The sequence below is a fragment of the Suncus etruscus genome, chromosome 14 (genome assembly GCF_024139225.1).
Source record: "Suncus etruscus isolate mSunEtr1 chromosome 14, mSunEtr1.pri.cur, whole genome shotgun sequence".
NCBI lineage: Eukaryota > Metazoa > Chordata > Mammalia > Eulipotyphla > Soricidae > Suncus > Suncus etruscus.
Window position 1 is genome coordinate 81,180,531 of NC_064861.1, and position 27,754 is coordinate 81,208,284.

Genomic DNA, 27,754 nt, shown 5'->3' on the forward strand with positions numbered 1-27,754 from the left:
TGTAACCCCTGAGCGCAGCCAGGTGTGACCCCAAAACAAACAAAAATATATTTAAAATATATAGTTTGGGGATACGGGCGAGCTAGACAATCAAGTAGGCTTCTTGCCTGGCATGTGGCCAGCTCAGGTTCTATTCCTGGCATCCCATATGGTCCCTCAAGCACCACCAAGAGTAACTCCTGAATGGAGATCCAGGAAAAACCCCTGAGCATCCTCAGGTATGGCCCATAAACAAAACAAAACAAAAATAATAAGTTTGGGGTCAGAGATATCGTTTTTCAGGTAAGGTGCTTGTCTTTTATATAGCTGGCCCAGGTTTGGTTCCCAGGACTTGATATATCTCCTTGAGCCCAACAAGGAGTGATCTCTGAGTACAAAGCTAGGAGAACCTGGCTGAGCCTGAGCCCCTCTGAGTGTGACCCCACCCCCCAAAAAATAAACAAAGGACTGGAGAGATCCAGTGGGTAAGGTGCTTGTCTTACATATGACTAACCTTGGTCCAACTCCTGGCAATGTCATGAGGACCCCCAAGTCCCACCAGGAATGATTGCTGAGCCAAAAGCCAGCAGTAAGCCCTGAAATTCCTTCTAGGTGTGGCCAAAAACTAAAACTAAGCAAACCCCAAAAATATTTAGTTTCTTTTTTTAATAAGATCTAAATCATACATCTTCTAGTCCCCATCTGAAAAATGAGTCCGTGGCTCTCAGCAGAGTTTGGAGCTGGGCAGTCGCCACCACCACCACCCCTGTCTCATTTTCATCATCTTCCCCAGAGGTTGTCAGTCCTGCTCCCATTGTTCCTAATCCCTGGCAATTAGTCACTTTCTGTCTCTAGAGATTTTCCACTTCGTGCACTTTAAAGATGTGGAATGAAACACATGTGGCCTTCCATGCTCCTTCTTCCATTCAGCAGCCGACCCTCCAAGTCCCCACATGTCTCCCACTCGCTATCCATTTCTGGTGGAATCAAGTCCCCACCCCTCCTTAAACCCCTGCTCACCCTCACAATGAATAGAGTGCCAGGCAGCTTTCAGTTCTTGGCTTTTGCAAATAATGCTGCCATGAACATTCATATGTAAATTGTGTATGGACATAGATTTTCAATTCTGTTGTACATATATCTGAAAAATTTCAATTTTGGGGATCATGGAATGACTGTATTTTGAACTTCTTGAAGCATAAAGACCTTTGTAAGAGAATATTAACCTTCAAATGGAATAGTCTCCCTCATCTGTGGGATTTAAGAAAAATAAAAGACATTATTGTAATAATACCCAGAAACAATAGAGATGAAGACTAGCCCATAATATGAAGCTCACCACAAAGTGTGGTGAATGCAGTTAGAGAAACAACTACACTGACAACTATCGTGACAATGGTAGTGAGTGAGAGAAATAAAATGTCTATCTTGAATACAGGCAGGGGGTAGGGGAGGAGTGAGATGGTGGCATTGTTGGTGGGAAGGTTGCACTGGTGAAGAGTGGGGTGTTCTTTTTTATAACCGATACCCAATTACAAACATGTTTGTAATCACGGTGCTTAAATAAAGATATTATAAAAAAGAAAAGAAAAAAGAAACACTAGCATCCAGCAGTTCACAGGCATCGGACTAAATAAAAGTCACAAACTCTAGTTGTTACAGTGCCAGAACTAAAGCCATAAAGATGAGGTGTGTATTCTACCAATTAGCTTTAAAATAAAAGATTGGGAACAGAGAGAGAGTAACAGAGAGAGAGAGAGTACAGCAGGGTAAGGTACTTGCCTTGCAAGCAGCCAATCTGAGTTCCAACCACAGCACCACATTTGGTTCCCTGAGCATCACCAGGAATGACCCAGGAGCAATGCTGGGGTAAGACCCCAAAACAAACAACAAATGTTTACTTGTACTTTTCTTTTATGTTTATTTGTTCTTGTCTTGGGGCCATACCTGGTGATGCTCAGGGATCACTCTTGGCTCTGCACTCAGGAATTACTCCTAGTGGTGCTCAGGTGACCAAATGGGATGCTGGGGATCAAACCCAGGTCAGTCACATATAAGGGAAACACCTTACCTGCTGTGCTATCGCTCTAGCCTCAATTGCTAGTATTTTCTATATGGACAGTGCATATTGTGCATCTAAAGGGCAAAACTTGGGGTTGCCATGGCTATACCTGAGAGAGGCTTGCTGTGCTGGGGATCAAACTCAGAGCCCCTCACATTCTGGGCATGTGCTCCATCACTTGAGCCATCTCCCAGCCCTAAAGAAGTTACTTGGAAGTATCCCTTCTCCTCCTCTTCTCCTCTACCGCCTTCCCCTTCCTCTTCCTGTCCCTACACTAGCTGAGAAGCACAAAGCCTGGGTGTCGTTACACTGAGTTGAGTGGCTGCTGGCATCTCTCCATTCCCTGAGCCTCTCTGTGCTCACCTAGGAGGGAATAATCACAGGCACCGCCTCAAGAGGGTGACTGTGAAGATGCAATGAATCACGTAGGTAAGTGCAGGACACAGACTTAGTAAGCACCCAATAAAATAACAACTGGGAGGGTCCCACCCAAACTCCACTCCCTGTTCGTCTGCATCTGCCCCAGCCAACCTCTGCTCTCCTGGGCTCCCAGGTGCTGAATTCTAGCTCACACTTACTCCATGATCACATCTGCTGAAGCCTGAAGCGATCCCCTCCTCAATGCCAGGTGTGTGCCAACCCTGACTGGTCTTGTAGTCTTAACCTCTAAGTCTAGGAGAAAGTGGATATAAAACATACAAACATACTATCTCTGCTTAGTTTTCATAACACTATGAAGAAAAAGGCCAGTGCAGGGCCAGAGTAATATACAGGAGATAGAGAGCTGCTTGCCTTGCATGTGGCCAATCTCGGATTGATCCCAACATCCTATATGAAAAAAGAAAAGAAAGGAAGGAAGAAGAAAAGAGAAAGAAAGAAAGGAAGAAAGAAGAAAAGAGAAAAAAGAAAGGAAGGAAGGAAGGAAGGAAGGAAGGAAGGAAGGAAGGAAGGAAGGAAGGAAGGAAGGAAGGAAGGAAGGAAGGAAGGAAGGAAGGAAGGAAGGAAGGAAGGAAGGAAGGAAGGAAGGAAGGAAGGAAGGAAGGAAGGAAGGAAGAAGAAAAGAGAAAAAGAAAGGAAGAAAGAAAGAAAGAAAGAAAGAAAGAAAGAAAGAAAGAAAGAAGAAAGAAAGAAAGAAAGAAAGGAAGGAAGGAAGGAAGGAAGGAAGGAAGGAAGGAAGGAAGGAAGGAAGGAAGAAGGAAGGAAGGAAGGAAGGAAGGAAGGAAGGAAGGAAGGAAGGAAGGAAGGAAGGAAGGAAGGAAGGAAGGAAGGAAGGAAGGAAGGAAGGAAGGAAGAAAGAAAGAAAGAAAGAAAGAAAGAAAGAAAGAAAGAAAGAAAGAAAGAAAGAAAGAAAGAAAGAAAGAAAGAAAGAAAGAAAGAAAGAAAGAAAGAAAGAAAGAAAGAAAGAAAGAAAGAAAGAAAGAAAGAAAGAAAGAAAGAAAGAAAGAAAGAAAGAAGGCAGGAAGGAAGGCAGGAAGGAAGGCAGGAAGGAAGGAAGGAAGGAAGGAAGGAAGGAAGGAAGGAAGGAAAGGAAAGAAAGAGGAAAGGGGAGTTGAGAGAAGGGGAGGAAATGGAAGGGAAAGGGAGGGAAGGGAAAGGAAGCACAGAAAAGGAAAGAACAGAAAAGAAAGGAGGAACCAGAGTGATAGCATAGAGGGTAGAGCATTGTTTTGCATTAAGTCATCCTGGGTTCGATCCCCAGCATCCCTTATAGTCCCCAGAGCACCGCCAGGAGTGATCCCTGAGCGCTGCTGAAAGTGGCTCCAAACCAAAAGAAGAATGAGGAGGAGGAGGAAGAAGAAAAAGAAGGAGAAAAAGAAGTAGGAGGAGGAAGAAGAAGAAGAAGAAGAAGAAGAAGAAGAAGAAGAAGAAGAAGAAGAAGAAGAAGAAGAAGAAGAAGAAGAAGAGAAAAAAAGAAAAGAAAAAGATAGGAAAGGAGGGGCTGGAGCTATAGTACAGCAGTAGGGCATTTGCCTTGCACATAGCAGACCCAGGACAGGCCTGGGTTTGATTGTCGGCATCCCATATGGTACCCTGAGCCTGCCAAGAGCAATTTCTGAGCAGAGCCAGGAGTAACCCCTGACCTAAACCGAGTGAGATCCAAAAACAAAAACAAAAAAGAAAACGAAAAGAAAGAAAGGAAAAGAAAGGGCCAGTTTGTTGTCAGAGAGAATAAGAGATGTCCAGGTCACCAGACATGAATCGGAGGAGCCTACAAAGGGGACAGAGAGGCTGGAGATTAGGAGCTAGGAGTGCTGAGCACTAGGTCTCCAGGATAGAGCTTCATCTACCCTTGGGGCTTTTCTTTTTTTTTTTTTTTTCTGGAAAAGCTCCTCTTTTCCAGAAGGACATCAGGACCAAGATCTCCCAGCATACCCTGATTACCAGGGCCCTTTCACACTTTAAATCCCATCATCTGAGCAAGTACAACAAGAAAATGTGTTAATAAATAATATCATTGAAAGTTGACCTGTACAGAAGAATCTAGAAGCTACCTTTTCCGAAGGGACCTTCTAGCCCCCAGGGAAGCCACTATCATGCAGAATAAACCAATACATGTTTGTAGGGGGAAAGAATATCCATTTATTAGAAGGCAGCAGAAATCTGGTAAGAGATGGATGAGTGTGTGATAAGACAGTGGAGCAAGATGTGAATGGAGCATCAATGTGGTGCTTTTTTATTGCAAATTCCCCCATCTTTATGGCATGCTTGAAGCTCTCCCAGGGTATTACAGCGGGAGGGAAGAGACACATGTGCTGAGCTTAAAGGTCCCTACAAACCAGAAGAGGGTAGAATTTCCAGGGTCAGAAACACCTACTTCCTGGCCCATTCTTTTATAGTGTTGCACTGGTTTTTAGGGAGCCTTGCTTTGGATCTCTTCTCATAGTCTCTTTCTGTGCCTTATCTCCCCATTCCCCGTGTGATCTCCCCAAAAGCAGGAACACCATTTCTTATTTTTAGTCATGCTGTTGGCAGGGTTTTGATACTGGAAACCAAGTACTCCTAGACTTTTTTTTAAGGTTTGGGGGACACACCCAGCAATGTTCAGGGATTATTATTTCAGGCTCTGAACTCAGGAATCACTCCTGATGGAGCTCAGGGTCCATATGGGATGCTGGGGATTGAATCTGAGCAGATAGAGTGTAAAGCAATTCACCTAATCTGTAATACTTTCGCTCCAGCCCAGCCCAATCCCTTTGGTAGAGCAAGAAATTGTGGGGAAATGAGGCACATGTCCTCACCTGAAAACAAGGCTCCCAGCACTGTAGCCTGTGGTTGGCCTGTGTTCTAGACAAAACACAACTGTGAAAGGCCAAGTCTACCAGGACACAGACGTACTGCTTTTCCATGGGTTACCTCAGGCACGTGCCCCAGCATAGCTGAAGCTGTTTTCGCATCCAGAATATGGCTGTCCTGAGAGAACTTCTGCCTTTCCTTGTGGAAGGCTCCAGGGTCTGGTCAGCATTTCCTGTCATGTCTAAAACCCACTGAAACCCACTACATGCTCACAATAGAGCAGCTGCTTTCACTGCTCCTCCGAGCTTCTCGTCGTCCACAGACCTCAACACAGGGCCTCTATGAACATCAACACTGGGCCTCTGTGTGCCCTTCAAATCATTGTAAAGAGAATGTTCCTCCCGTCACTATGTGCCTTCCCCCCAGAATTCCCTCATGCATCTTCTATGTCCTAGATATGAATCCTATGTAGTGCTTGGGTCATTTTTTCTCTCTATTTGTGGACTTTAAGACTTCATCCAATCATGTTTCTTCTCTTGTGGGAGCCTCCTGCTGCCTCTTGGCCTCGCTCACCTAACCGGGTGGTTGGGAATATTGGGTCACCCCACAGGAGTCCAGGCACATTCAATCAATCATTGCTCAACTCTGCAAATTGCCATTGTCATTCCTTTGGGCTCCACCTGGGTTCCCACCATTTGTTTCCTTTCTTCCTTCTGCCCCCACAATGAACTTGAAGGGGCTTTCTGTGTGGCTGTTCCTGCCAGTGCCAAAAACAAGCTTCAAAAACACTACAGCTTTCCCCATCCCAGACACCCCAGTTCCTTCAAGAGAAGACTAGCCCCTCATAACCTGTGCCTCCTGAGGAGAAGAGAGGACCATGACAAGAGAGTCCAGTGGTCATGTTTATTCACAAATCTCACGACAGCTCCCTCCAGGGTTCCCAGGATTCCACCCCCACCCCATCCCTGTCTCCGTCGCGGTCATTTCTGCTTAGAGAACCACAGCAAAGCAAAGTCTGTCTGTTCAGCAAAACACCAGCGCATCAGCCTAGGGAATGATGTTGGCGACGCTCTGAAAGAGAGCAGGAGAGAGCATGACACAGGAGTGGTAGTTGTGAGGGGGCCAGGAGTCAGCCCCCGTACCCTGAACACAGGAGAGAAAGCCCAACCAAGAAATTCCCAAGAAATGCTTGGCTTCTGGAACTATCATCATAAAAATAATATTTTAGAGGTGCAGGGACCTCCAAAGCAGGACATCTATTCCCTATTATAGCTTAACTGAGCCGGATTGCTCAATGGTTGGGCCCAGCAATGGGTGTTGTTGCCTCAAGTGGATATAGGGAATCAAACTGGGGTCTTTGCTTCTACAAGATATGCAGCCCTGACCCTTGTGGAATCTCCCTGGCACCCTGGCAACTCGATTAAGGAAAGTGGCATTTAAATTCAGGGATCATGTGAGCAGAGGCGCTGAGGGGCCTCTTCAGAATCCTTTCTCCCTGTACCCAGAGTTCACAAAGAACTCTTGTTAGGCTTGTTAGCTTCTGGTGCAGTCTACACGCCTGCCACATAACCTCACCCTCTTCCAGAGTCCCCAGGGGCTCATGGAAGCCGTGGGCTAGGGAGCAGTCAGACCTATAGCCACCCAGCCAAGGAAAGATGGCCAATCAGGGAGTCCCCAGCAAAGGAAGGTAGGAGAGAATGGAGGGAGAGGTCAGAAGAGAAGCTGCCCGCATTCCTCCACTGCCCCAGGTGCCCATGGCCTGGCCCAGGGAGAAGAAACCAAAACAGGGTATGGGGGGAAGAAAAAGTAGTGAGGGGAGGAATGGGGGATGCAGGGGAAGAAGGGGGAATGTTTGTGAACACAAAGGGGGCAGAGAGCCAATATGAAGCAGAGGAAGCCAGGGCACTCACCTGCCATAGAGCTGGAAAGTTGATGAAGGGCTTGTTGACCGAAGCCTAGAATTCAAAAACAGGAGACTGTCACCCCCACCTGTCCCCACCATCCTCCCTGCCCCACCTCTGCACGACACTCCGGGACTTACTCCAGATGTTAATACGGTTGTGGCCCCTCCGTGCTGGCCGGTGGACCCTCCTTGATGACCGCCCTGTGGACCAAGTACAAACTGTCACAACCACCCTCTTAGAATGATGGGGTCCCCCTCAATTCTGTGAGCAAAGGGAGGAAAGGCAGGAAAGGCAGGAAAGCAGAGGCTACCCTCCTCATCCCTACTATTGGTTCCAGGGACAGGTACACTCATGTGTGAGCATCAAGGTGGCACTTAGCCTCAGTCCTGACTTGGTCTACAACTCCAGCCTCACCCCTACTGTGAGCCAATCTCTTCTCCAGCTCCTCCACCTTTTAATACCATGAAAAGCCATGTTCTTCTGGCTTCCATGGAGACCCTGCGACCAGACTCGGAACTCCCAGCCTCCTGCCCACCTATCTTTGCTCCCCACTGTCCACATCTCCTGGGCCAGTCAGAGGGTGTGGGGGGCAGAAGTCAGAACCTTAAGATGGGCAGGGTCAACTCCCTCTTCTCCTAAGCTCTGTAAACACTTGTTCTGGCCTCCAGGACCTGTTTCTCTCAAGCAGAGGCCAGAATCCCCCAGGTTCTCTCTGACATAGCTGCCAGCAACAGATGTGAAAGAAGCTTCCAGATTACTTCTCGCCCAAGCTCAGTGCTGCCAGGGCCCCAGGACACCACGGAGCTTCCATTTCCTTATCTGGGAATCTGGGATACTCAAGCTCGCTCCGACTACCTCGGAGACTTGTTATGAAACTTCAACAACACCGGCCCAGGGCTTATCTCCCAGTGCCATCCCCAGCAGCATAGCCATGTTCACTCAGCCCTCAGTTCTCACTCTGGTACTCAGGAACCCTTTCCTGCTACCAGGCACTCTCATTTAGATTTCCTTACCAGGGTGGGCCAGGCCCAGTCCCATGTTTGGGTGGAGGCTTTGTGGGCAAATGGCTTCATCCAGGGGTTCTCCAAGGAGGCCAGGGGCCAAGCTGCCCAAGCTTCATTCGTTGAATGAAGGCTTGGCTAACACCGAAGCATCCCAAGGTAGCACATTGCCTTCCCCCCAACCCCTTTCCCCATTTCCACACCCTGTTCACCTACATTCAGCACCTGGTTGGCCTCCTTGCCGGCTTGGTGAACCCCATTATGAACATTCTGCTGCAACCTGTCCGCCTCCTTTTCAGCCTGGCCAGCAGCCTGGTGTACACCTTGGCCAACTTTGTGCGCCTCCTTTTCAGCCTGGCCAGCAGCGTTGTGGACACCTTGGCCAAGATTCTCTGCCTGCTTCCCGGCTTGGTTGACCCCTTCGTGGGCCCCTTGCACCACTTTGTTTGCGTCCTTTCCGGCCTGTTCAACAGCATGGTGAACGCCCTGGCCTAAGTGCACCCCCTCCTTCCCAGGCTGGTTCACTCCATGATAGACCCCTTGTACCTCCTTTCCAGCCTGCCCTGCAGCCTGCTGGGCCCCCTGACCAAGCTTCTCTACCTGCTTCCCAGCCTGGTTGACCCCTTCGTGGACCCCTTGCACCACTTTGTTTGCATCCTTTCCGGCCTGTTCAGCAGCATGGTGAACGCCCTGGCCTAAGTTCATCCCCTCCTTCCCGGCCTCATTCACTCCATGGTAGGCTCCTTGTGCCTCCTTCCCAGCCTGCCCCACAGCCTGGTGGACTCCCTGACCAAACTTCTCTGCCTCTTTCCAGGCCTCATTGACCCCATGATGGACCCCCTGACCAAGCTGATCCCACTGCTCCCCAGCCTGGTTGACTCCAGAATGGACCCCGTGGATTAATTTGTCTCCCTCGTTCCCCAGCTGTCCTGTGGCATAATGAACATCCGAGCTATAGTGCTCCATCTCCTTCCCGGCCTGGTTCACTCCATGGTAGGCCCCTTGGAGCACTCTGCTCCCCTCCTTCCCACCATGCTCAGCAGCATGGTGGATGCCATGGCCTATGTTTTCTGCCCCCTTCCCAATCTCCTCAGCAGAGTTGTGGATTCCCTCACCTATTTTACCTGCATTGTCTCCAGATTGCCCAGCGGCATGGTGGATGCCATGGCCTATGTTTTCTGCCCCCTTCCCAATCTGCCCAGCAGCCTGATGGGCATCTTGACCTAATTTATCTGCATCCTTCCCAGCCTGCCAAGTGGCTGGGTGGACTGAACCTCCCTGGCCAAGCCTCCCTGCCTCCTTCCCAGCCTGCCCAAAGGCCTGGTGGGCTCCCTGACCAAGCCTCCCTGCCTCCTTCCCAGCCTGCCCAAAGGCATGATGGGCTCCCTGACCAAGCCTCCCTGCCTCGTTCCCAGCCTGGCCAAAGGCATGATGGGCTCCCTGACCAAGCCTCCCTGCCTCCTTCCCAGCCTGCCCAAAGGCCTGGTGGGCTCCCTGGCCAAGCCTCCCTGCTTCGTCCCCAGCCTGGCCAAAGGCATGATGGGCTCCCTGGCCAAGCCTCCCTGCCTCCTTCCCAGCCTGCCCAAAGGCCTGGTGGGCCCCCTGGCCAAGCCTCCCTGCCTCGTTCCCAGCCTGGCCAAAGGCATGATGGGCTCCCTGACCAAGCCTCCCTGCCTCCTTCCCAGCCTGCCCAAAGGCTTGGTGGGCTCCCTGACCAAGCCTCCCTGCCTCCTTCCCAGCCTGCCCAATGGCATGGTGGACCTCCTGGCCAAGCCTCCCTGCCTCGTTCCCAGCCTGTCCAAAGGCATGGTGGGCCCCCTGGCCAAGCCTCCCTGCCTCATTCCCAGCTTGTCCAAAGGCATGGTGGACCCCCTGGCCAAGCCTCCCTGCCTCGTTCCCAGCTTGTCCAAAGGCATTGTGGGCCCCTTGGCCAAGCCTCCCTGCCTCATTCCCAGCCTGCCCAAAGGCATGGTGGGCCCCCTGGCCAAGCCTCCCTGCCTCATTCCCAGCTTGTCCAAAGGCATGGTGGGCCCCCTGGCCAAGCCTCCCTGCCTCATTCCCAGCTTGTCCAAAGGCATGGTGAGCCCCCTGGCCAAGCCTCCCTGCCTCATTCCCAGCTTGTCCAAAGGCATGGTGGGCTCCCTGGCCAAGCCTCCCTGCTTCGTTCCCAGCCTGCCCAAAAGCATGGTGGACCCCTTGGCCAAACCTCCCTGTCTCACTTCCCACCTGATTGACCCCATGGTGGACCCCCTGAATCACTTTGCCTGTCTCCTTCCCAACCTGTCCAGCAGCGTTGTTGACCCCATGGACAAACTTCTCTGCTTCCTTTCCTGCTTGTCCGGCGCCATTGTTGATCCCATGAACTCCTTTGTCCACGTCCTTTCCAAGTCCACTAAAAACTTTCTCCACTTCTCTTCCAGCTTTAGTGATTCCATTATTGATGCCTTCCAGGGCTTTGCTCACTTCTCTCTCTGCACTGCTTATCCCTCGATTGATCCCTTCAAAGACCGTCTCCAGGGGATCATCGTTGGCCGCCCATCCAGGCAGGGCTACCAGTAGCAATAAGAGGGAGCAGGAGCTGACCAAACTGGCAAGAGACATATTGTTGGGAAGTTGGGGAGGCTGCAGAGAGGAGCCAGGGAAGCAAAGCTGCTATTTATCCTCTACCTCTCCACCCCGCATGACTCAATTACCCAGTGAGGCACTGACTGGGTCTCCAGTCAGGAAGGTGTTTCCCAGGAAGATTTGGGGTTGAGCAATGAAGAGGAGGAGGAAGGGAGGGTGAGTCATAGATGGAGATGGCTCTCATGGCATCTGGGCTACATCTCAGCTTGGGACCTCCACCCCAGGCCCCCAATATCTGCCCTGCCAACAACCTCCTCTTCATTCCTCACACACTCTCCACCTCCCTCACACCTCTCTCCCAGTCCAACCTCCAATCATCCTTCATTCCTGGGCCCCTGGTTCTTCATCAACTTCCCTCTCAGGAGCTCCAAGGAACCAGCAGCGTCCTCAGAGTCTAGAAAGATGGACAACACCCTAGGGGTTAGGGGTGAGAGGATTGAGAAGGCATCAGGCCAGGTTCTTGCTGATGTTGACCATATTCACATTTGAACATACTTATATACAGCCACATACCTTAACACACACACACACATACACACACAAATGCATACACATACAATGCCTAGCTAGCCATATGGACCTTTTTTGGGGGGGGCTTTAATCCTATTGGGATCTTTTCTAGCTCCTGGTCTTTGAATTTTCTGTTCCTTCTGCAGAAAAAAAAAAACACATCTTCACATGGCCTCTAATTCTTTCTTGACTCAGATGATACCCTCTCAAAAATTCAGCATTTAGAGCTCAAAAGAGGGCCGGGAAGGTGGCGCTAGAGGTAAGGTGTCTGCCTTACAAGCGCTAGTGTAGGACAGACCGAGGTTCGATCCCCGGTGTCCCATATGGTCCCCCCAAGCCAGGGGGATTTCTGAGCGCATAGCCAGGAGTAACCCCTGAGCGTCAAATGGGTGTGGCCCAAAAACCAAAAAAAATTAAAAAAAAATAGAGCTCAAAAGAAAGTGTAACAGTTAGGGCATTTGCCTTGCTTGCAGTGAACCCAGGTTTAATTCCTGGCACTTCATATAGTCCTTTGAACTAAGCCAAGAGTGATCCCTGAGCACTGATCCAGGAATAAGTCCTGAACACTTCTGGGTGTGGCCTAAAACACAAAGACAACAACAATAAAATCTCAAAACTTGGGGCCAGAGAGATAGTCAGTAGGTAGGACATTTGCCTTGCATACCGTTGACCCAGATTCCATTCCCAGCATACCATATGATTCCCTGAACCTCAGCATACCATGTTTTGCTAAACTCTGCCAGGAGTAAAGCCTGAGCACAGAGCCAGGAGTAATCCCTTAGCACAGCTAATTAAAAACTCAAAATTTGGGGCCGGAGAGATAGCATGGAGGTAGGGCATTTGCCTTGCATGCAGGACAGTGGTTCGAATCCCGGCATCCCATATGGTCCCCTGAGCCTGCCAAGAGAGATTTCTGAGTATAGAGCCAGGAATAACCCCTGAGCACTGCCGGCTGTAAACTAAAAAACAAACAAACAAAAAAACCCTCAAAATTTGCCCTGGCCACCCCCCAGTTGTGTTCTGAGTTCTGTAACATTATTCTTTTGTCTTTATAACTCTTCCCATGACCCAAACGTGTGTTGTTACTGTTATTTTCCTCTCATCTGTCTCATCTCCCAGATTGGAAGCATTCAGAGCACAGGGCCTTGGTCTGTGGTGGCCACTGTGATAGCCCCAGGTTGTCGTACATTAATAGGGGGTAAGGGGGTTGAAATCGTTGTAGGGTAAACAAACAGATGAGAAGTCAAGGGAAGAGTGTCCAGGTCTAAGCCTGACTTCCAGAGTCAGAAGGGAAGAGACTCTGGTCTCCAGCGCAGTCCTTGGTAGGTCCCTTGGGAGGATGGCAGATTAGGGAGCCAGGATCCCATTCTCGGTCACAGAACTTTGGCTTCCTGCCTCCCAGCCCTTGGGCAAGGGCAGGGGGCCGATTGCCATGAGCTAGGACAGGACGCAGTGTCTCCTGAAAAGCCGGTTGAGGCAGCCATGGGGAGGAGCTGAAGACCTGGGGGCAGCAAGATACTCAGCCAGAACCTGGGCTGGGGGCCAGGACCTCATCCTGCCATCCTCCTCCCTCTGGGGCCTCTTACATCCTACCCCCAAAGAACCAGATGGGAACCTAGTTACCTAGGTGGAAGGGAGACAAGTAAGAATGAAGCAGGCATGAAGAGGAAGTTCTGGGGGGCTGGTAGACCCTTTCTCTGGAACTAGCTCAGAAAGAGGTCAAGACTAGAAGGAGAGGTAGTGGGTGGACACAGCTGAGTGCTGGGGGGTTGGGGGTGGGAAAGATATTTGGGTTTTGGTGCCAAGGGGAGAGAGGAGGTAGAGGTGGGATTGCGGGTGGGAAGGAAGGCCAGGCGGGAAGGAATGTGCAGGGTGTGAGCAAGTGGGGGTGGCAGAGGTATGTGTGTGGGTGCCAGGTGTGGTGAGAAGCTGCACGTGTTTCCAGCTTGTGCTCAAACAAGGGCAATAGGGCCCACTCCCCTCAGTAGGCCCCAGGCTCCACCCCGGTCCTAGACACTTAGTTTCACCCGGGCCGGACCCAGGAGCTGCTGCCGCCTTCTGCCGTCTTCTGCCATCCCGAAGCTGTGCCCAGGCAGTGAGTCATGGTGCCACCACTCTAAGCTTTAGCTCATTGACTGTTTTCCAGTTTCACGCTCCAGGAACGCTGCCAATTCTCTGGGCAACGTCAGGTGTGGTGTTTCTGCCTGTGTCCAAAGCCTAAATGAGGGTGTTTCCCAGGCCCTGAGATTGTGGGGGGGGGGGGGGCGTGAAGAGGGGAGTTCGGGGGGGTATTGAGCTTCAGTGTTGAGTTTAACCTATAAAAACGGGGTCTGGTTTCCTTCTTGCCCCATCTACCCTCTAGCACCAGCTCCATCCTCTCTCTGCTCCATTTCCATCTACCCCTCTTTGATCTGGGACTTTTAACTCTTGTCTCCACACACAAGGTTGGCTGGAATTATCTTTTTTTTTTCTATCACCTGTAAATCTAGGGGGTGTCAATAGTCCAACTATCCTCCCAGCTCCCCCTTAGGCCTTACTGGGAAAAGAAGAGGAGGCAATCTCCAGGAACTTGGGTGTTGTCCAATGGTAGAGCACTAGCCATATCTGTGTGATACCTAGAGTTCCAAATCTTTGACTATGGTAGATGGCTGGAGTGATAGTACAGTGGTAGAGAATTTGCCTTGCATGTAGCTGACTCAGGACGAACCCTGGTTCAATCTCTGGCATCCCATAAGGTCCCCCAAGCCAGGAGCGATTTCTGAGCCCATTTCTGAGTTAGGGAGTAACTCCTAAGTGTCACCGGGTGTGAGCCCCATCCCCCCCAAAATAAAAGACTATGGTAATGTCCATCTTTCACAAGGCCTCAGAGTTTGGAGCTTTATTCAGAACCAGAAATCAAGCACCATGTTGAGTGCCCTGATCTGGTGGGAACCATCAAGGAGGCTGTCAGCTGTCAGTCTCCAATGATTTGTTGTGTCTCAAAAACCTTCTAGATCTGAATTCACCTCTTGGAGGCAAGAGTTTACTCTATTTTTTTCCTCATTGCTATCCTCTACCCTCTTTACATTTGTCATTTCTTTTTTTTTTCTTAATTTTGAACTTTTACCTTTATCTCAAAAAGCATCCAGCTGAACCTCTCTGGTCATATCTATTGTTGCGAAGGTATACACAAGACAGAATTTTTTCCATCCTAGCGTCACCAACACCATCTCCCCTCTTCCATTATCATTGTCGGATGGCACCTACTTTGTCAAGTGTGTGCCCCTTTATGCAACAAGTCATCTGGCTTTGGGTCTTGATTCACCAAGAGCCTCACATCCTCAGACCTAACTCCCCAGGGCAGCACAAGCAGAACACACACACACACACACACACACACACACACCATTCTCCACCCCAGCATGGATGTTGGCAAACTGAGTTTCCTTGGAGGTTTAGGGAAGGAAGAGGTTATGTCATCCCTGACCCTTCTTGCCTCCACACCTCTCTCTCTCTCTCTCTCTCTCTCTCTCTCTCTCTCTCTCTCTCTCTCTAGGTTGGTGACTCCTTCTAGAATCAAAACCCCACACCCCTCCTCAACCTTGATCATAGCCATGTATCACCTGCCCCTGCAGGGAAAGCAGCCTGTGAGTCAAGATGGGCAAGCCAACCCCCACCCCCCATCCCTGTACTTTCGTTGAGGGAAGCCCTATATCCATCTGTCTATATCCACTCACCGATTGAAAGGCTACTGGGTTTCAGGCCCAGTTCTAGGGCCTTGTTTACTGGTGAACAAAGCTGACCAGAATGCCAGCCTGGTGGGATTGGGGGTTGAGGGGGTTGCAGGTTTATAGCCTCAGGGTGGGCGATGGTTAGTTGACACCCAACTATTGCTTAAAACAAAGGCGGTCCCCAAATTTCCTCTTTCCTTTTTACCTATCCTTTTGATATGTAAATGTTCTCCTAGACTGGAGTAGCTTGATATAGGTACCTTTGTCTCTCACTCAACCTTCCCCTTCCTGGTAAATTTGTACAGGTTAATAAAGAAAGATCAGGCTGGCCTGATGAGTAGAGAGAGACCATGAAGTGAGAAGCCAACCAGACTCCATGATTCTCTCCTGATTGGCCTGGTTTATTAATTCTTCGTGGCTACCCTTCTTCAGACCTGTGTACCTGAGGTTGGAAATATGGCCTGTGGGGTGATTTTACAAAGTGGGGATTGATTTTATAGTGACCAAGTGAACCAGTAATAGATAAAGACAAGCAACAATGAAAGGCCACCGGGAGAAGGAGGAAGTGCAGTGAGAGGCTGTGACTTATCCATGGCTTGGATGTTGGAGATCAGAAGAAACCTTTCATGAATTAATAAAGTTGACCTTTATTAATGCAATCACTATTATTTATGAAGCAGACGCCTCCAAGTCAAACATTCCTCTGGTCAATGAGAGGCGAAAGTGATGAAGACAATGCCTCAGTTTTCCCAAGACCTCATACTACTAGGAAAACCCTCAGCAAGAAAATATTGGGGGGCCAGAGTGATAGCACAGTGATAGGGTGTTTGCCTTACACATTACTGACCCAGGATGGACCTTCATTCGATCCCTGGCATCCCATGTGGTCCCTCGATCCAGGAACAATTTCTGAGAGCGCATAGCCAGGAGCAACCCTTAAACATCACCGGGTGTGGCGCAAAACTAAAACAAAACAAAACAAAAAAAGAAAGAAAAAGAAAATATTGGGATGGGGGAAAATAAAAATAGTTTAACACGGAGTTTTCTTAGATATGGAAACATCTAGGCCAGGTTGCTTATCTTTTCTACGATAGATAATTGGAAACAACAGTGACCCAGTACATAGGACTCTGGATGCCAGTTGAGAGCTTCTCTTGCATTGCAGAAAGACAGGGCAGGGTGGTCTGGGCAAAAAGAAGGCCTGGGGTAGCCAGAGGGAGGTCAAGGACAGGGCCAAGCCAGTGTGCCAAGGGAGACAGACCCCAGGAAAAGCCAGAGGAAACCCTTATATTCCAATCTAGATAAAAGCATTTGTCCTTGGGAGGTAAATTGGTGGGGGAGCAACCTTCATGTGTAGACTCCAAGGTAAAAAAGTCAACTTTATGATGTCACTGGGTGTGGCAACGCACTGTGACATCACTGGCTCCTGTGACGTCAGCGCAAGGCACTCGCTCCACTCCAGCAGTCAGCTGGGCACCTCATTTACATCACAGGACGATGAAGACTTAAGAGACCATGCGGAAAAGAGACGTCTTGCTCACCAATGTCACCGTGGTCCATCTGTTACGACCACCTTGCCGGGGTGAGGAGGCTGTGGGGGAGAAAGGGAGGGTCGGGAGGGCCCCACTTCTGGAAGCACTTGTAGTACTTGTACCTTCCAGGGTTCTGGGGTTCCCTCTCTCCTTTCCTCTAGCCTATCCTCTATGCCCATCCAGACATGTTGTCACAGTGATTTTTGCCAGCATTGAGATTGAAAGTCCAATGTGCTATGGGGCTGGACTTTGCTAAAGTCAGAAGATAGGCCTTGGGGGCTCCGGGATGGATGGACTCCAAAAGTAAAAATCACTCCCACAAGCCTTATCTCCAAGTCCAGGTGAATCAGGGTCTAGCTTGAAATAATTCAGACCAGGCTGAGGGTGAAATACGTATAGTCTGGCAGTCTTTTACCTCATGTCTCCAGCAAGCTGCCTGCCAGAACCGTTTTTATTGAGTACAGAGACCACCCCCAGGTGGGACAGTAAGGACAGAGTAAGGGCAGATAGCCCAGGCTATCCTGAACCTGTCCCACCCAGGTTTACATATAAGACAATCTTTGTTTTGGTGAAACCCAAATTGTAAACGAACAGATATAAAGAAACCAGGGATGATCTTTGTTTTGGGTAAAGCAAATGATCTTTATTTGGGTGTTATAACCTAACACCCAAAGGTAGTGAGAAGAGCATGGTACAGAAGGAGGAATTTATGGGCAGGATTGGTGATTAATGCAAACTTAGTTTCTTATAAAATTGACCCTTCTATGGCCCCACTGTATTGCACTAAAGGAGGGCACTTGCCAACGTGCCAAACATTTCCTAAGCGTGCACTCATATAGGCTGGTCACCTGAGGTGGAAAACACAGACCTCATTCCTAGGTCTCTATTGCCAGATGCCAAGGCCTGGATCTCGCGGGGTGGGAGGGACCGGTGGGTGGAGCTTCCACTGTCTCCCAAGTGGGCTTCCGAGGAGGTGTGAAAGTTTGATTAAAGGCTCTGAGACTTGAATCCCTTGCCTAAGATCACCTTCTGGTGACCTGGAGCATAGGCTGCCCTTCACCGGGGACTTAGAGTGTCTGCTCCAGGGGATTCCACGAACAGAAGCACAAGAAAAGATCAACAGGGCCCCCAGCCCTCGTGGCACCCAGGAAATGGGAGCGGCCTTATAACTGGAAGAGAGGGTGCTGCTGGTGCCCTGGTTTCACCTCCCCAGTGATATTGCTTCATCACAAGCTCCTCTTGACTCCTCCTGACACAGTTTTCCTCCAGCCTCGAACCCGACCTCCCAGGGTGGAACAGAGGAGAGTGCAAGGTTGGGGGACAGTGAGAACCCCCCCCCATCTCAGGGCAGTGAAGAAACACCCCCCTCTATCTCTTCCTCCCACTTTGTTTTGAAATTGGGCCAGGTGGGGCTCAGATCTCTGCTAACCCAGACGGGCACATCTCACCCTGGGTGGTGACAGAAAGAGGTCCCCTGAAGCCAGCACACCATAAGGTCCTATCAATTATCACAGAGTAACTGCAGCCAAGAAACTCTGACTAATGCCTTTAGGACGGTCTCCATTGATGTCCACACCCACTGCCCAGCTTCAGACCACACAGCTTGTGGCAGTTGGTGAGATTGGCGAGACAGGCCCAATGGCCACTGGCTCTGAACCGACCTCCATCTGGAGCCTGTGCTTGTGGCACCAAAAGCAGCCCCCACAGTCTCTCATCCACTCCCCAACACCTCCCCTCTACCTGACACACTCTTAGAAGTCAGCCAGTTGACTTCCATTAAATTCACTACTACTCCAGACAGAGGTTAGTCAGATTTGATGCTCCAATGTAGCCCAGAGAAGTATATCAACGGGCCTCAAAACCACATAGCCAGCAGGTGGCTGAACCAGAGCTGACACACAGACCTAAGCTTTAGCCAGTGGCCAACTGCCATTTCTTGTGTCTCCCCAAGTTCCATTGTTATTCAGAAGGAAGATCCTCTGGTGTGATTTTAGAGGCAGAACCGGGGGCTGGATTAAGATTAGGGTGATAGAGCCTTGGGTTTTCAGTCCCCAGGACCCCCAAAACAATCCAAGTGTCTTTGTTGGAGCAGCAGAAATCTGCTGAGTTACCTATTTATGATCCATCTGTGCTTCCTAAACTGCTCTGAGGATCAGAATCCTCCACAGTGCTGTTCAGAACAAGATCCCCAGGCCCTAGTTCAGACCTACTGAGTCAGATCCATTAAGAAAAGGCCTCCATCAGGGACCCTTCTCAGAATAGCTTGGGGACCACTGAGCAAGACTGATCAAGTCCATTTGAGAAATAGTCTTTGAAATACTAACATGGGGGGACTTTTTGACTTTGATGCATGATATTGCTTCATGATTTTCACAGCTGTGAGCAGCACTGCTCCCTCCATTGTGGGTATCGGGTGATTCAAACCCACTGCCTTTGATTCTCCAGAGAACGGGGTACTGAAACTGAGCAAAGCAGAGGTTCATGGACTCTCCTGATTGGAACCACTGGGCGATTGCTCCGACAATTCCTTGTGCTGTCTAATATTCCTAATAACACCGTCCAAAGCCAGACTACAGCCATGACAATGACATCATGATAATTCCCAAGAGTGGGCCCCAGGCTGCTAGGGTTTTAAATTCTGTTTGGGTGATGTCTTAAGTTGTGTTCAGGTGATTACAGTATGCAGTCAACCTTAAGCATCGCTGATGATTTGATGCAGTGACTTTCACCCTTTTCACAGTGAGAAGGAACTTGGGTTGTGGCAGCAAATAACCACTGTGGTGTAGACCCTTATATACTGGGCCCCAATTGGATCTGCAATGGAGACCGATGCTTGGAAACAGGCCCATGCCCTGGTCATTCTGCAGACTAAAAAGCTTCAGTAAACCCAGGGCTAAAGAAGGTGGTTGGCGGGTTCATTCTCAAAGATAATGCAGCTTTTTGCCACCTACTTACTCCCCTCTCCACAGTAATCAGATCACCACCCCCATGTCCTCCGGCACCCAAGATTGAGCCTCCCTCCCCTTCACCGGAACCTGAACCAGAGCCAGAACCAGAGCCAAAGCCTGTCATCAAGAAGGAGATTCCCCCATCTCCTCCACCGCCACCCCCTCCACCGCCACCCCCTCCGCCTCCACCACCTCCTCCCAAGAACCTGACTATTGGCATCAATGGGTGAGAGGGATATGGGGGGGGGGGTGTCCTCAAAGGGATCCTGGCCTGAAAGGAAAAGAAACCAAGGATGGGAACCAGCAGTCAGATGAGGTGTGGACAGTGGGGACCTTGGGGGTACGTGATCAGTGGGTACTGTGAAGGCTTCTGGGTCGGAGGCTTGAGTGACAGCTACTGCAACAGGTGATTGTTGAGCAGTAGTGGTAGCAGCTGAGTATCTAAGGAAGGTAAGTGGTCAACGGGTCTGGTGTGAAGCCAGCCAGGAGGAGGACGACTGTGGGAGGCCTGAAAGGTCATGATGAGGGTCTTGGATTGGCTTTTACTGGTGCATAGAAATCTCCAAGGCCATGAGGCCTGCATTTTTTTTGGGGGGGGTCACACCTGGCAGTGTTCAGGGGTTACTCCTGGCTCTATGCTCAGAAATCGCTCCTGGCAGGCACGGGGGACCATATGGGACGCCGGGATTTGAACCATGGACCTTCTGCCTGAAAGGCAAACACCTTACCGCCATGCTATCTCTCCGGCCCCGAGGCCTGCATTTTTTAAGGTTCCTCCAGCTCTAAGGATAACGAAGCAGAAAAAGCACTGGAGTGGCAGCAACATGGTCTCCCTTTAGTTATCTCCTTCTCTCCTGTTCTCCCCACATCTGCAAGAGAGAGAACTGTGAAACCAACCCTCATGGTCCTGGGGCCAGAGAGATAGTACAGTGGATAGGGCATTTGCCTTGCATGTGGCTAACCCAGGTTCAATCCCCAGTATCCAATATGGTCCCCCAAGCCCTCCATGAATGATTCCTCAGCAGATCCCTGAATATCACCAGGTGTGCTCCCACACAAAAAAAATACTCCAAACCTCATACTCCTTATTCCTTGTCAGATTTGGACGCATTGGTCGCCTGGTCCTACGTGCTTGTCTGGAGAAGGGCGTGAAGGTGGTGGCTGTGAATGACCCATTCATTGACCCAGAATATATGGTGAGTGGTAGAGAGAATGCAGGACCAGCAGGGGTATGGGAAGGAGGTCAGGGGTGCTGTAGGAATGGATCTCATTTGTGATGTGGAGTCTTCACTAAGTTCAGGATCCCATTAGGGTGCTTACTCCCTTGCACCTGCCCCTAGAAGACTCAGGCCTATGTCTTGCAGGTGTACATGTTCAAGTATGACTCAACCCACCGCCAGTACAAGGGAAATGTGCAGTACAAGAACGGGTATCTGGTCGTGGATGGTATGGAGATCACTGTCTTCCAGAGGTAAGGACAGCACGCCTGCAAGAGGTGAATGCTGGAGTGTGGAGAACAGGTATTCCAGTAGATCACCTGGGGTTTATAACTCCCAAGTGGGGTCCACTTTAGACACTAGCCTGGAGGTGTCTGACCTCTCCAAGGATGAAAAAGCATGCATCTTCAAAAAAAATGATCCTCTGCACACTGGCTGATTTTTCTCATGGGCCTGACACTTAGCTATCTAGGCTCTAATTCTTGATTCCTCTCCTACCTTCAAACCACCTCCTCTCCCTTCCCAGGAAATAGCTTTACCATCAAGCCAGCAATTAGCCCTAGAGTCCAGCCCAGAAGCCCCTTAAAAAATCAAGTGGAGGGGCCAGAGAGATAGCATGGAGGTAAGGCATTTACCTTTCATGCAGAAGGTCATCGGTTCAAATCCCAGCGTCCCATATGGTCCCCCTGCCTGCCAGGAGCGATTTCTGAGCCAGGAAAAACCCTGAGCACTGCCAGGTGTGACCCAAAAACCACAAAAAAAAAATCAAGTGGACTCAGTAACTTCCCTCCCTTAATCCCATAATGGCTTCCACCAAGAAAATCCTGATGTCCCCTCCATCTCCCCGTAGCACTCTGCATCCCACCCTGTGACTTTGCTGGTTCCTTGTCACTCGAGGCCTCTAGACTTGGATTCCTGAGCCATTTCCTCTTGCTGAACTTCAACAAGTTTGGAATCTTGAAATCAAGCAATAACCTCAGTTGTTTCATCTATCCCATATTTATCTCAAAATATTATCCCACCCAAAAGTTAAAAATCGATAAAGCAACTACCCAACTGACCTTCTTTCTAGGTTGTACCTTATCCACTACCATGGGTTTGCTGGTCTCCTGCAGCCCAAGGGCCTTCAACATCTGGGGCCTTTCACAGGGGCACCTCAGTTCTTCCAGCAGATCCCTGACCTCCCAGGTTTTGTGTGATTGGGCAGGAAGTGGTGTGTGGGGTTAGGTCAGTGAGAATGGAGACACTGCTAGAGCAGTGTTTGAAATCCTGTGTTCTGGTTCCAAAAACAGTTTTGGTAAATGATTCTGCAGTTTGGGGTTCTGACCTGCAACACCTATTTCTCCTCCAGACTTCAGGGGTGGTGTGAGGGTTCTGCCATGTTGGTGTAAGTAAGCAGTTTATGTACTTGACCTCTTCACACTCTCTAGTCGGGTAATGTCGGACACAGAATTAACTTTCCCCAGTCCCCAAATCCATTCATTGTGGAAATGATGACCTCATATAGCATGGTGGTGGTGAGACCATGGCTGGAGTTAAGAGCTATTAGGGGATCCTTGAGGGTATTTCCCACAAGGCAGAGCCTCCCTGTGGCAGAGACCTGACAGCTTGCTTTGCCCTTGCTCTGTGGCACCTGCAGATGCAGGCCCTGACTATCAGTGCAATCACTATGCCCTTGAAGAGTGAGCAAACAAGTGAATGAATGAATGCTCAAAAGAGTCCCAAAAGAGTCTCAAAAGAGGAGAACAGGGGCCCGGAGAGATAGCACAGCGGCGTTTGCCTTGCAAGCAGCCGATCCAGGACCAAAGGTGGTTGGTTCAAATCCCGGTGTCCCATATGGTCCCCTGTGCCTGCCAGGAGCTATTTCTGAGCAGACAGCCAGGAGTAACCCCTGGGCACTGCCGGGTGTGGCCCAAAAACCAAAAAAAAAAAAATTAAAAAAGAGGAGAACAGGGCCCAGGACAGCTTGAAGAAAGGGACTTTCATGTCCTGGAGTGTCCCATGCCCAACCAGACTGGGAAGGCATCAGAAGGCAGCTTATTGGAGCAGATGTGCAAAGTGTGATGTAATAAACAGATGCCTGGAGTCAAGGGAGTCCCAGTGGGAGGCCCCCTGCCTTTTGTGCATTCAGTTATTCATTCATTCAGGCAGGCGGGCAGTGAGCCTCCAACCCTACATGAGTCCTAGCTGCTCTGGCCCCTTACAGCCTTCACTTTGCCAGGACTGGCACCTCTGAAAAAAGGCCATTAATGCTTTGCTCTCTACTCATGAATCAATGAAGGCAGAGTTTTGAGCATATTCCACAGCCTGTGTCCAGTAAACATGGGGCAGAACAAATAGTCCACACACATATGGACTCAACTATCTGGGAAACAGCAGATTCAAAGGCAAAAGAAAGAACCTTCTGCCATGGGGCTTTCTAGAATAGTGCTCCTTAAATTTTTTTTTTCCACTTTGGGATACTTTTCTGCTAAGAAATGCCAGATTTTTCTTGCCCCACAACCCACACATAATAGGTTTAAGAAGTTAGACTTGGACTGGAGATAATGTACAGTGGGCCCTGCACTCAGAAATCACTCCCGTCAGGTTCTGGGGACTATATGGGTTGCTGAGGATCGAACCCTGGTTAGCCACTTGCAAGGCAAATACTTATCTACCCACTGTACTATCACTCTGGCCCCAGTATTTGATATTAGATATTTTTTCTTTCTTTTGAGCACTTCTCAAAAGTATTGCCATACCTGACAGTACTCAGGACTTACCCCTGACTGCTCCCAGGGATTATTCCTGGCAGTAGCTCAGGGGACTATACAGGGTTCCAGGAAGGAGCCTATATTGGTCGGGTACAAGGCAAGTGCCCTACCCTCAATGTTATCACTCTGGCCCTAGATATGTTTCCAATATCTACATTTGCTAAATGAAATCTTTATCAGATAGGAAACACCTTTTTATCCAAATACAACCAGCAGCCACAGCTGCCAGGCTGGCCTCAAACCAGCTCTCTAAGTGTTATAGGGTTGCACAGAGAGTTATGGGGTCACACAGAGCGATGGAGTCCATGAAAAAGTTAAGAAATTCAATGAGGGGGCCAGCGAGGTGGCGCTAGAGGTAAGGTGTCTGCCTTACAAGCGCTAGCCAAGGAAAGGACCACGGTTCGATCCCCCGGTGTCCCATATGGTCCCCCCAAGCCAGGGGCAATTTCTGAGCGCGTAGCCAGGAGTAACCCCTGAGCATCTAACGGGTGTGGCCCGAAAAACCAAAAAAAAATAAAATAAAAAAGAAATTCAATGAGTTTTATTAGCCATATTAGCCAGTGACTGCACGGACTCTCGGATAAATCAGGCAGACCCACTAGGTTGTCTCCCTAGGCCTTAAGAAGGGTTTTTTCAGGGTGATAGCATAAGCTGCATAACTTTGTTACAGAAGCAGAAAATAGGAAAACACAGCTACATGCAAATCACTGTTACAGAAGCAGGTGGATGAAGGGCAAAAGTGTTACACTTGGTATATGTGGTGTGTCCTTGCCAGGATGACATTTCTGGTCTATGGCCCTTGTTAACCGTGGCATTTTCTTATCTCAGAGTCCTTCTGCTGTGCTTTCCCAGGACTTAAAAAAATCTAAATGTCTGACTTATAACATAGTGGCAGATCTGCTATCCCACAAGGACCCTTTATGAACTTTCCTGGGTCCAATGCTAGGTGGGAAAGACAAAAGAGGTAGGAAGGTAGCATCCAGGAACGCAGAGCTGGGAGCCAGAAGCTAAGGGGTAGGCCTTGCCCTCTCTTGATTGCCTCTACTCAAGTCATCTGCTGTAGAAAAGGGGGCACTGGCTTTGCATTCAGGGTTCTTTCTTAAGGATTGAGGCTCAAGTCATGAAGTATGGCCTGTGACCAGGAACCACAAGGCTAAGGTTTCAAAGAGGTAGACAGAGGAGGGGTGGACCCATCTGGGCAGTGTTAGGGAAATAAGGACAGGGTGAAGATCATGGACAGTGAAGACAGAATTGTGCAAGGCAACACTAATGTCACCCCACCCCACTCACAGCATGAAGCCCGGTGACATACCCTGGAAGTCTGTTGGGAGCCCCTATGTGGTGGAGTCTACAGGCGTGTACCTGAGCTTAAAAGATGCTTCAGTAAGTAGGGAGAAGTGACATGACTGGTGGGGATGAGCCAGAGGCACTTGGAGTACCCCCTGACCCTGTGCCACCTTCCTAGGAACACCTCAATGGAGGTGCCCAGAGAGTGGTCATCAGTGCTCCCTCCCCAGATGCACCCACATTTGTCATGGGGGTGAATGAAAAGGAGTATGATCCGAGTTCCATGAAAATTGTCAGGTAAGGGGCAGCAGGGGAGGGGATGGAGCCCAGAGGCAAGCAGCCTGGGGTGAAGGGAGGGATCACGCTCAAGAACCCTCCCAACCCCACCCCAGGCTCTTCCTCCATGGGGGTACATATCATATCTAGGCCCCCCTAAAATCAGGTGCTAGAAATGCTCAACTTCCAGGGCCCCCACCAAAAAGACCTCCTCCCAGCAAATGACTCTGGTGTCTCCATCACTAATTAGGCCTGGTTACATCCTTGAGGGGGGTTGGAAGTGATTCACCTCATAGTACCCTTGCATACTTGTCATTTCAGCAACGCCTCCTGTACCACCAACTGCCTGGCTCCCCTCAGCAAGGTCATTCACGAGAAATTTGGGATCGTAGAAGGGCTGATGGTAAGTTGGGGAGAGGTTGACAGTGAGCTGGAATGAGAGATGACCCAGAACCCCCCTTTATCCCTGGAAAGTGTCCACATTTGCTCAATGTATGGCACTTCCCAAGATGGGCTTCAGAAGGTAGAGGTGGTAACACTTAAAACTCAGGCAAGGCTGGCCCCCAGCCTGCATCTGCCTGTCCAATGACTCATGTTGACTGCCCTACAAGCTTCCATGCTTGGGTTCCCCCTATCTGGAGTTTGGGAAATAAAGCACAAGAAGGCCTCATTCCAGGTCTCTTCTTCCCTAGACCACAATTCATTCCTACACCGCCACCCAGAAGACTGTGGACGGCCCATCGAAGAAGGCCTGGCGCGATGGCCGGGGGGCCCACCAGAACATCATTCCAGCCTCCACAGGGGCTGCTAAGGCTGTTGGCAAAGTCATCCCTGAGCTCAAAGGGTAGGAGCAGGGCAGAAAGCTGCAAGCAGGGCGGGGGAGGGCATGCCTCAGGAGAACTGGCAGTTCCCCTGTTCTTTTTTGTGGGGGGAGGCACACACACAGCAGCACTCAGGGGTTACTCCTTCATTCAGAAATCACTCCTGGCAGGCTTGGAGGACGATATGGGATACCAGGGCTTAAACCTTGGTCTAACGCATGCAAGGCAAAATGCCCTATCAGCTGTGTTATTGCTCCACACCCTCACCCCGTCCTTTTAGAGTATCTACTGAGGGGAGTGCAGAGGGCAGGGAAGATGGTCAAAGTTTCTGGTTCTGACTCCCCGCCCCATGTGGGGTTCTCCAGAAAGTTGACAGGAATGGCATTTCGAGTGCCAACACCAGACGTGTCAGTTGTGGACCTGACCTGTCGCCTGGCCCAGCCAGCCTCTTTATCCGCCATCAAGGATTCCATACGCTCAGCAGCCAATGGGCCATTGGCTGGCATCCTTGACTACACAGAAGATGAGGTAGGAGCTGAGGAATGGGTGCCAGGGAGAAAACAGGTTCCACATGCACTGGGCTAAGATGGGAATGCAGGACTCCTACATTTCCTGTCCTGTGATCTAGAAGACATTGGAGAGGGTCCCCAAGTTCACTCCTTTCTCCTCCAAGTTGCTACATCCACCTCCCTCCTCTGCAAGATATTTTTGGTGTTTTTGGTTTTTTTTTTTGTTTTTGGGGGTGCTCACACCCGGGGGGAGCACTCAGGGGTTACTCCTGGCTCTGCACTCAGAAATCACTCCTGGCAGGCTCAGGGGACCATATAGAATGCCAGGAATCAAACCCAAGCCTGTCCTGGCTTGGATGCATGCAAGGCAAACTCCTTACTGCTGTGCTATCTCTCAGGCCCACTCAGCAAGATATTTTTATAGAGGCCCCTTCCTCACCCACAAAGCCACCTATGCCACTGTTAGCCGCTGTACTCTGGCACTGGGCAATGCAGGTCACTAGCTGTCCTAGAGCACAGCTGCATTCCAGGCCCAGGGCACAGCAGGGGTGCAGTGCATGCTTAGCAGCCAAAGGTTGGTGCCTGCTCCCCAACCCCTCAACACTTACAAACCATATAGGGTGGGTGTCATCCTTGGCCCCCAAGACCCCATTTGGCTGGCCTTTTGGCTTCTATGAGGCTATCTGGCTTCAGTGAAATAACTTCACTTCTGAAAGCCTTCCCCTGGACACTCCCACAAGGATTGGGGCTTCCATCTCTTCCTTGTACTTTAGACCCTATGTGATGACCCAAGTTGGCCAGATCCTCCTAAACATCCATCCCCAGATTCAGTGGCCCTCTATGCCAGCCCATTCCCAGTACCTATGTTATTCCCAAGGAGTAGGGGGTATTCTGCATCCTTAAGACCTTTGTCCTTGAGCCAAGCCCCCAGAACCAAGCTGCCATCAGCTTTTTCAAATCCAGTCCCCTAAGAACGCACAAAGGTTTTACTTGGTGTTAGAGACTCCAGGTTCTGCCACCTATATTGAGCTTTGTCATTCTGAATCCCAGGTAGTATCCACGGACTTTCTCGGCGACACTCACTCATCCATTTTCGATGCTAACGCTAGCATGGCTCTCAACGACAATTTCGTGAAGCTCATTTCCTGGTAAAGGGCGGAAGGGTTCGAGAATGCCTGGGGAGACTGGGATGCCAGGGTGGAGATTTCTGATTGCTCCCTCCAATGCTCTCACAGGTACGACAACGAATATGGCTACAGTCACCGGGTGGTCGATCTTATCATGTACATGTTTAAGAAAGACAAGTGAAACCCCATCATCTTTCGATTTGTGTTCTTGGGCGGTATGTCCAGTTTCTCACATAGTCACTAGGGAAGGAGGGTCCCC

The 27,754-nt window shown here is 50.0% G+C and overlaps 2 protein-coding genes across 4 annotated transcripts; one reads left to right on the top strand and one right to left on the bottom strand.

Moving 5' to 3' along the window:
* Positions 1-6,322: 6,322 nt before the first annotated feature.
* On the bottom strand, positions 6,323-10,781 carry SBSN (suprabasin). The gene is made up of 7 exons (XM_049786604.1): positions 9,996-10,781; positions 9,693-9,941; positions 8,972-9,038; positions 8,397-8,875; positions 7,317-7,379; positions 7,186-7,230; positions 6,323-6,346 (listed from the first exon to the last, which is right to left on the bottom strand). The coding sequence occupies exons 1-7, from the start codon at positions 10,779-10,781 to the stop codon at positions 6,323-6,325; spliced, it is 1,713 nt and encodes a 570-aa protein (XP_049642561.1).
* A 5,759-nt stretch (positions 10,782-16,540) lies between these two features.
* On the top strand, positions 16,541-27,676 carry GAPDHS (glyceraldehyde-3-phosphate dehydrogenase, spermatogenic). 3 transcript variants are annotated; one of them, XM_049786641.1, is made up of 12 exons: positions 16,541-16,607; positions 17,017-17,034; positions 19,527-19,731; positions 20,605-20,701; positions 20,870-20,976; positions 24,768-24,858; positions 24,941-25,059; positions 25,360-25,441; positions 25,731-25,882; positions 26,225-26,387; positions 27,419-27,516; positions 27,604-27,676. In XM_049786641.1, the coding sequence occupies exons 1-12, from the start codon at positions 16,541-16,543 to the stop codon at positions 27,674-27,676; spliced, it is 1,272 nt and encodes a 423-aa protein (XP_049642598.1). The 3 variants fall into 3 exon arrangements, with proteins under 3 accessions (XP_049642598.1, XP_049642597.1, XP_049642599.1); XM_049786640.1 differs by lacking the exon at positions 17,017-17,034; XM_049786642.1 differs by lacking the exon at positions 17,017-17,034 and having other exon boundaries at positions 16,541-16,602; positions 19,552-19,731.
* The last annotated feature ends 78 nt before the right edge of the window (positions 27,677-27,754 follow it).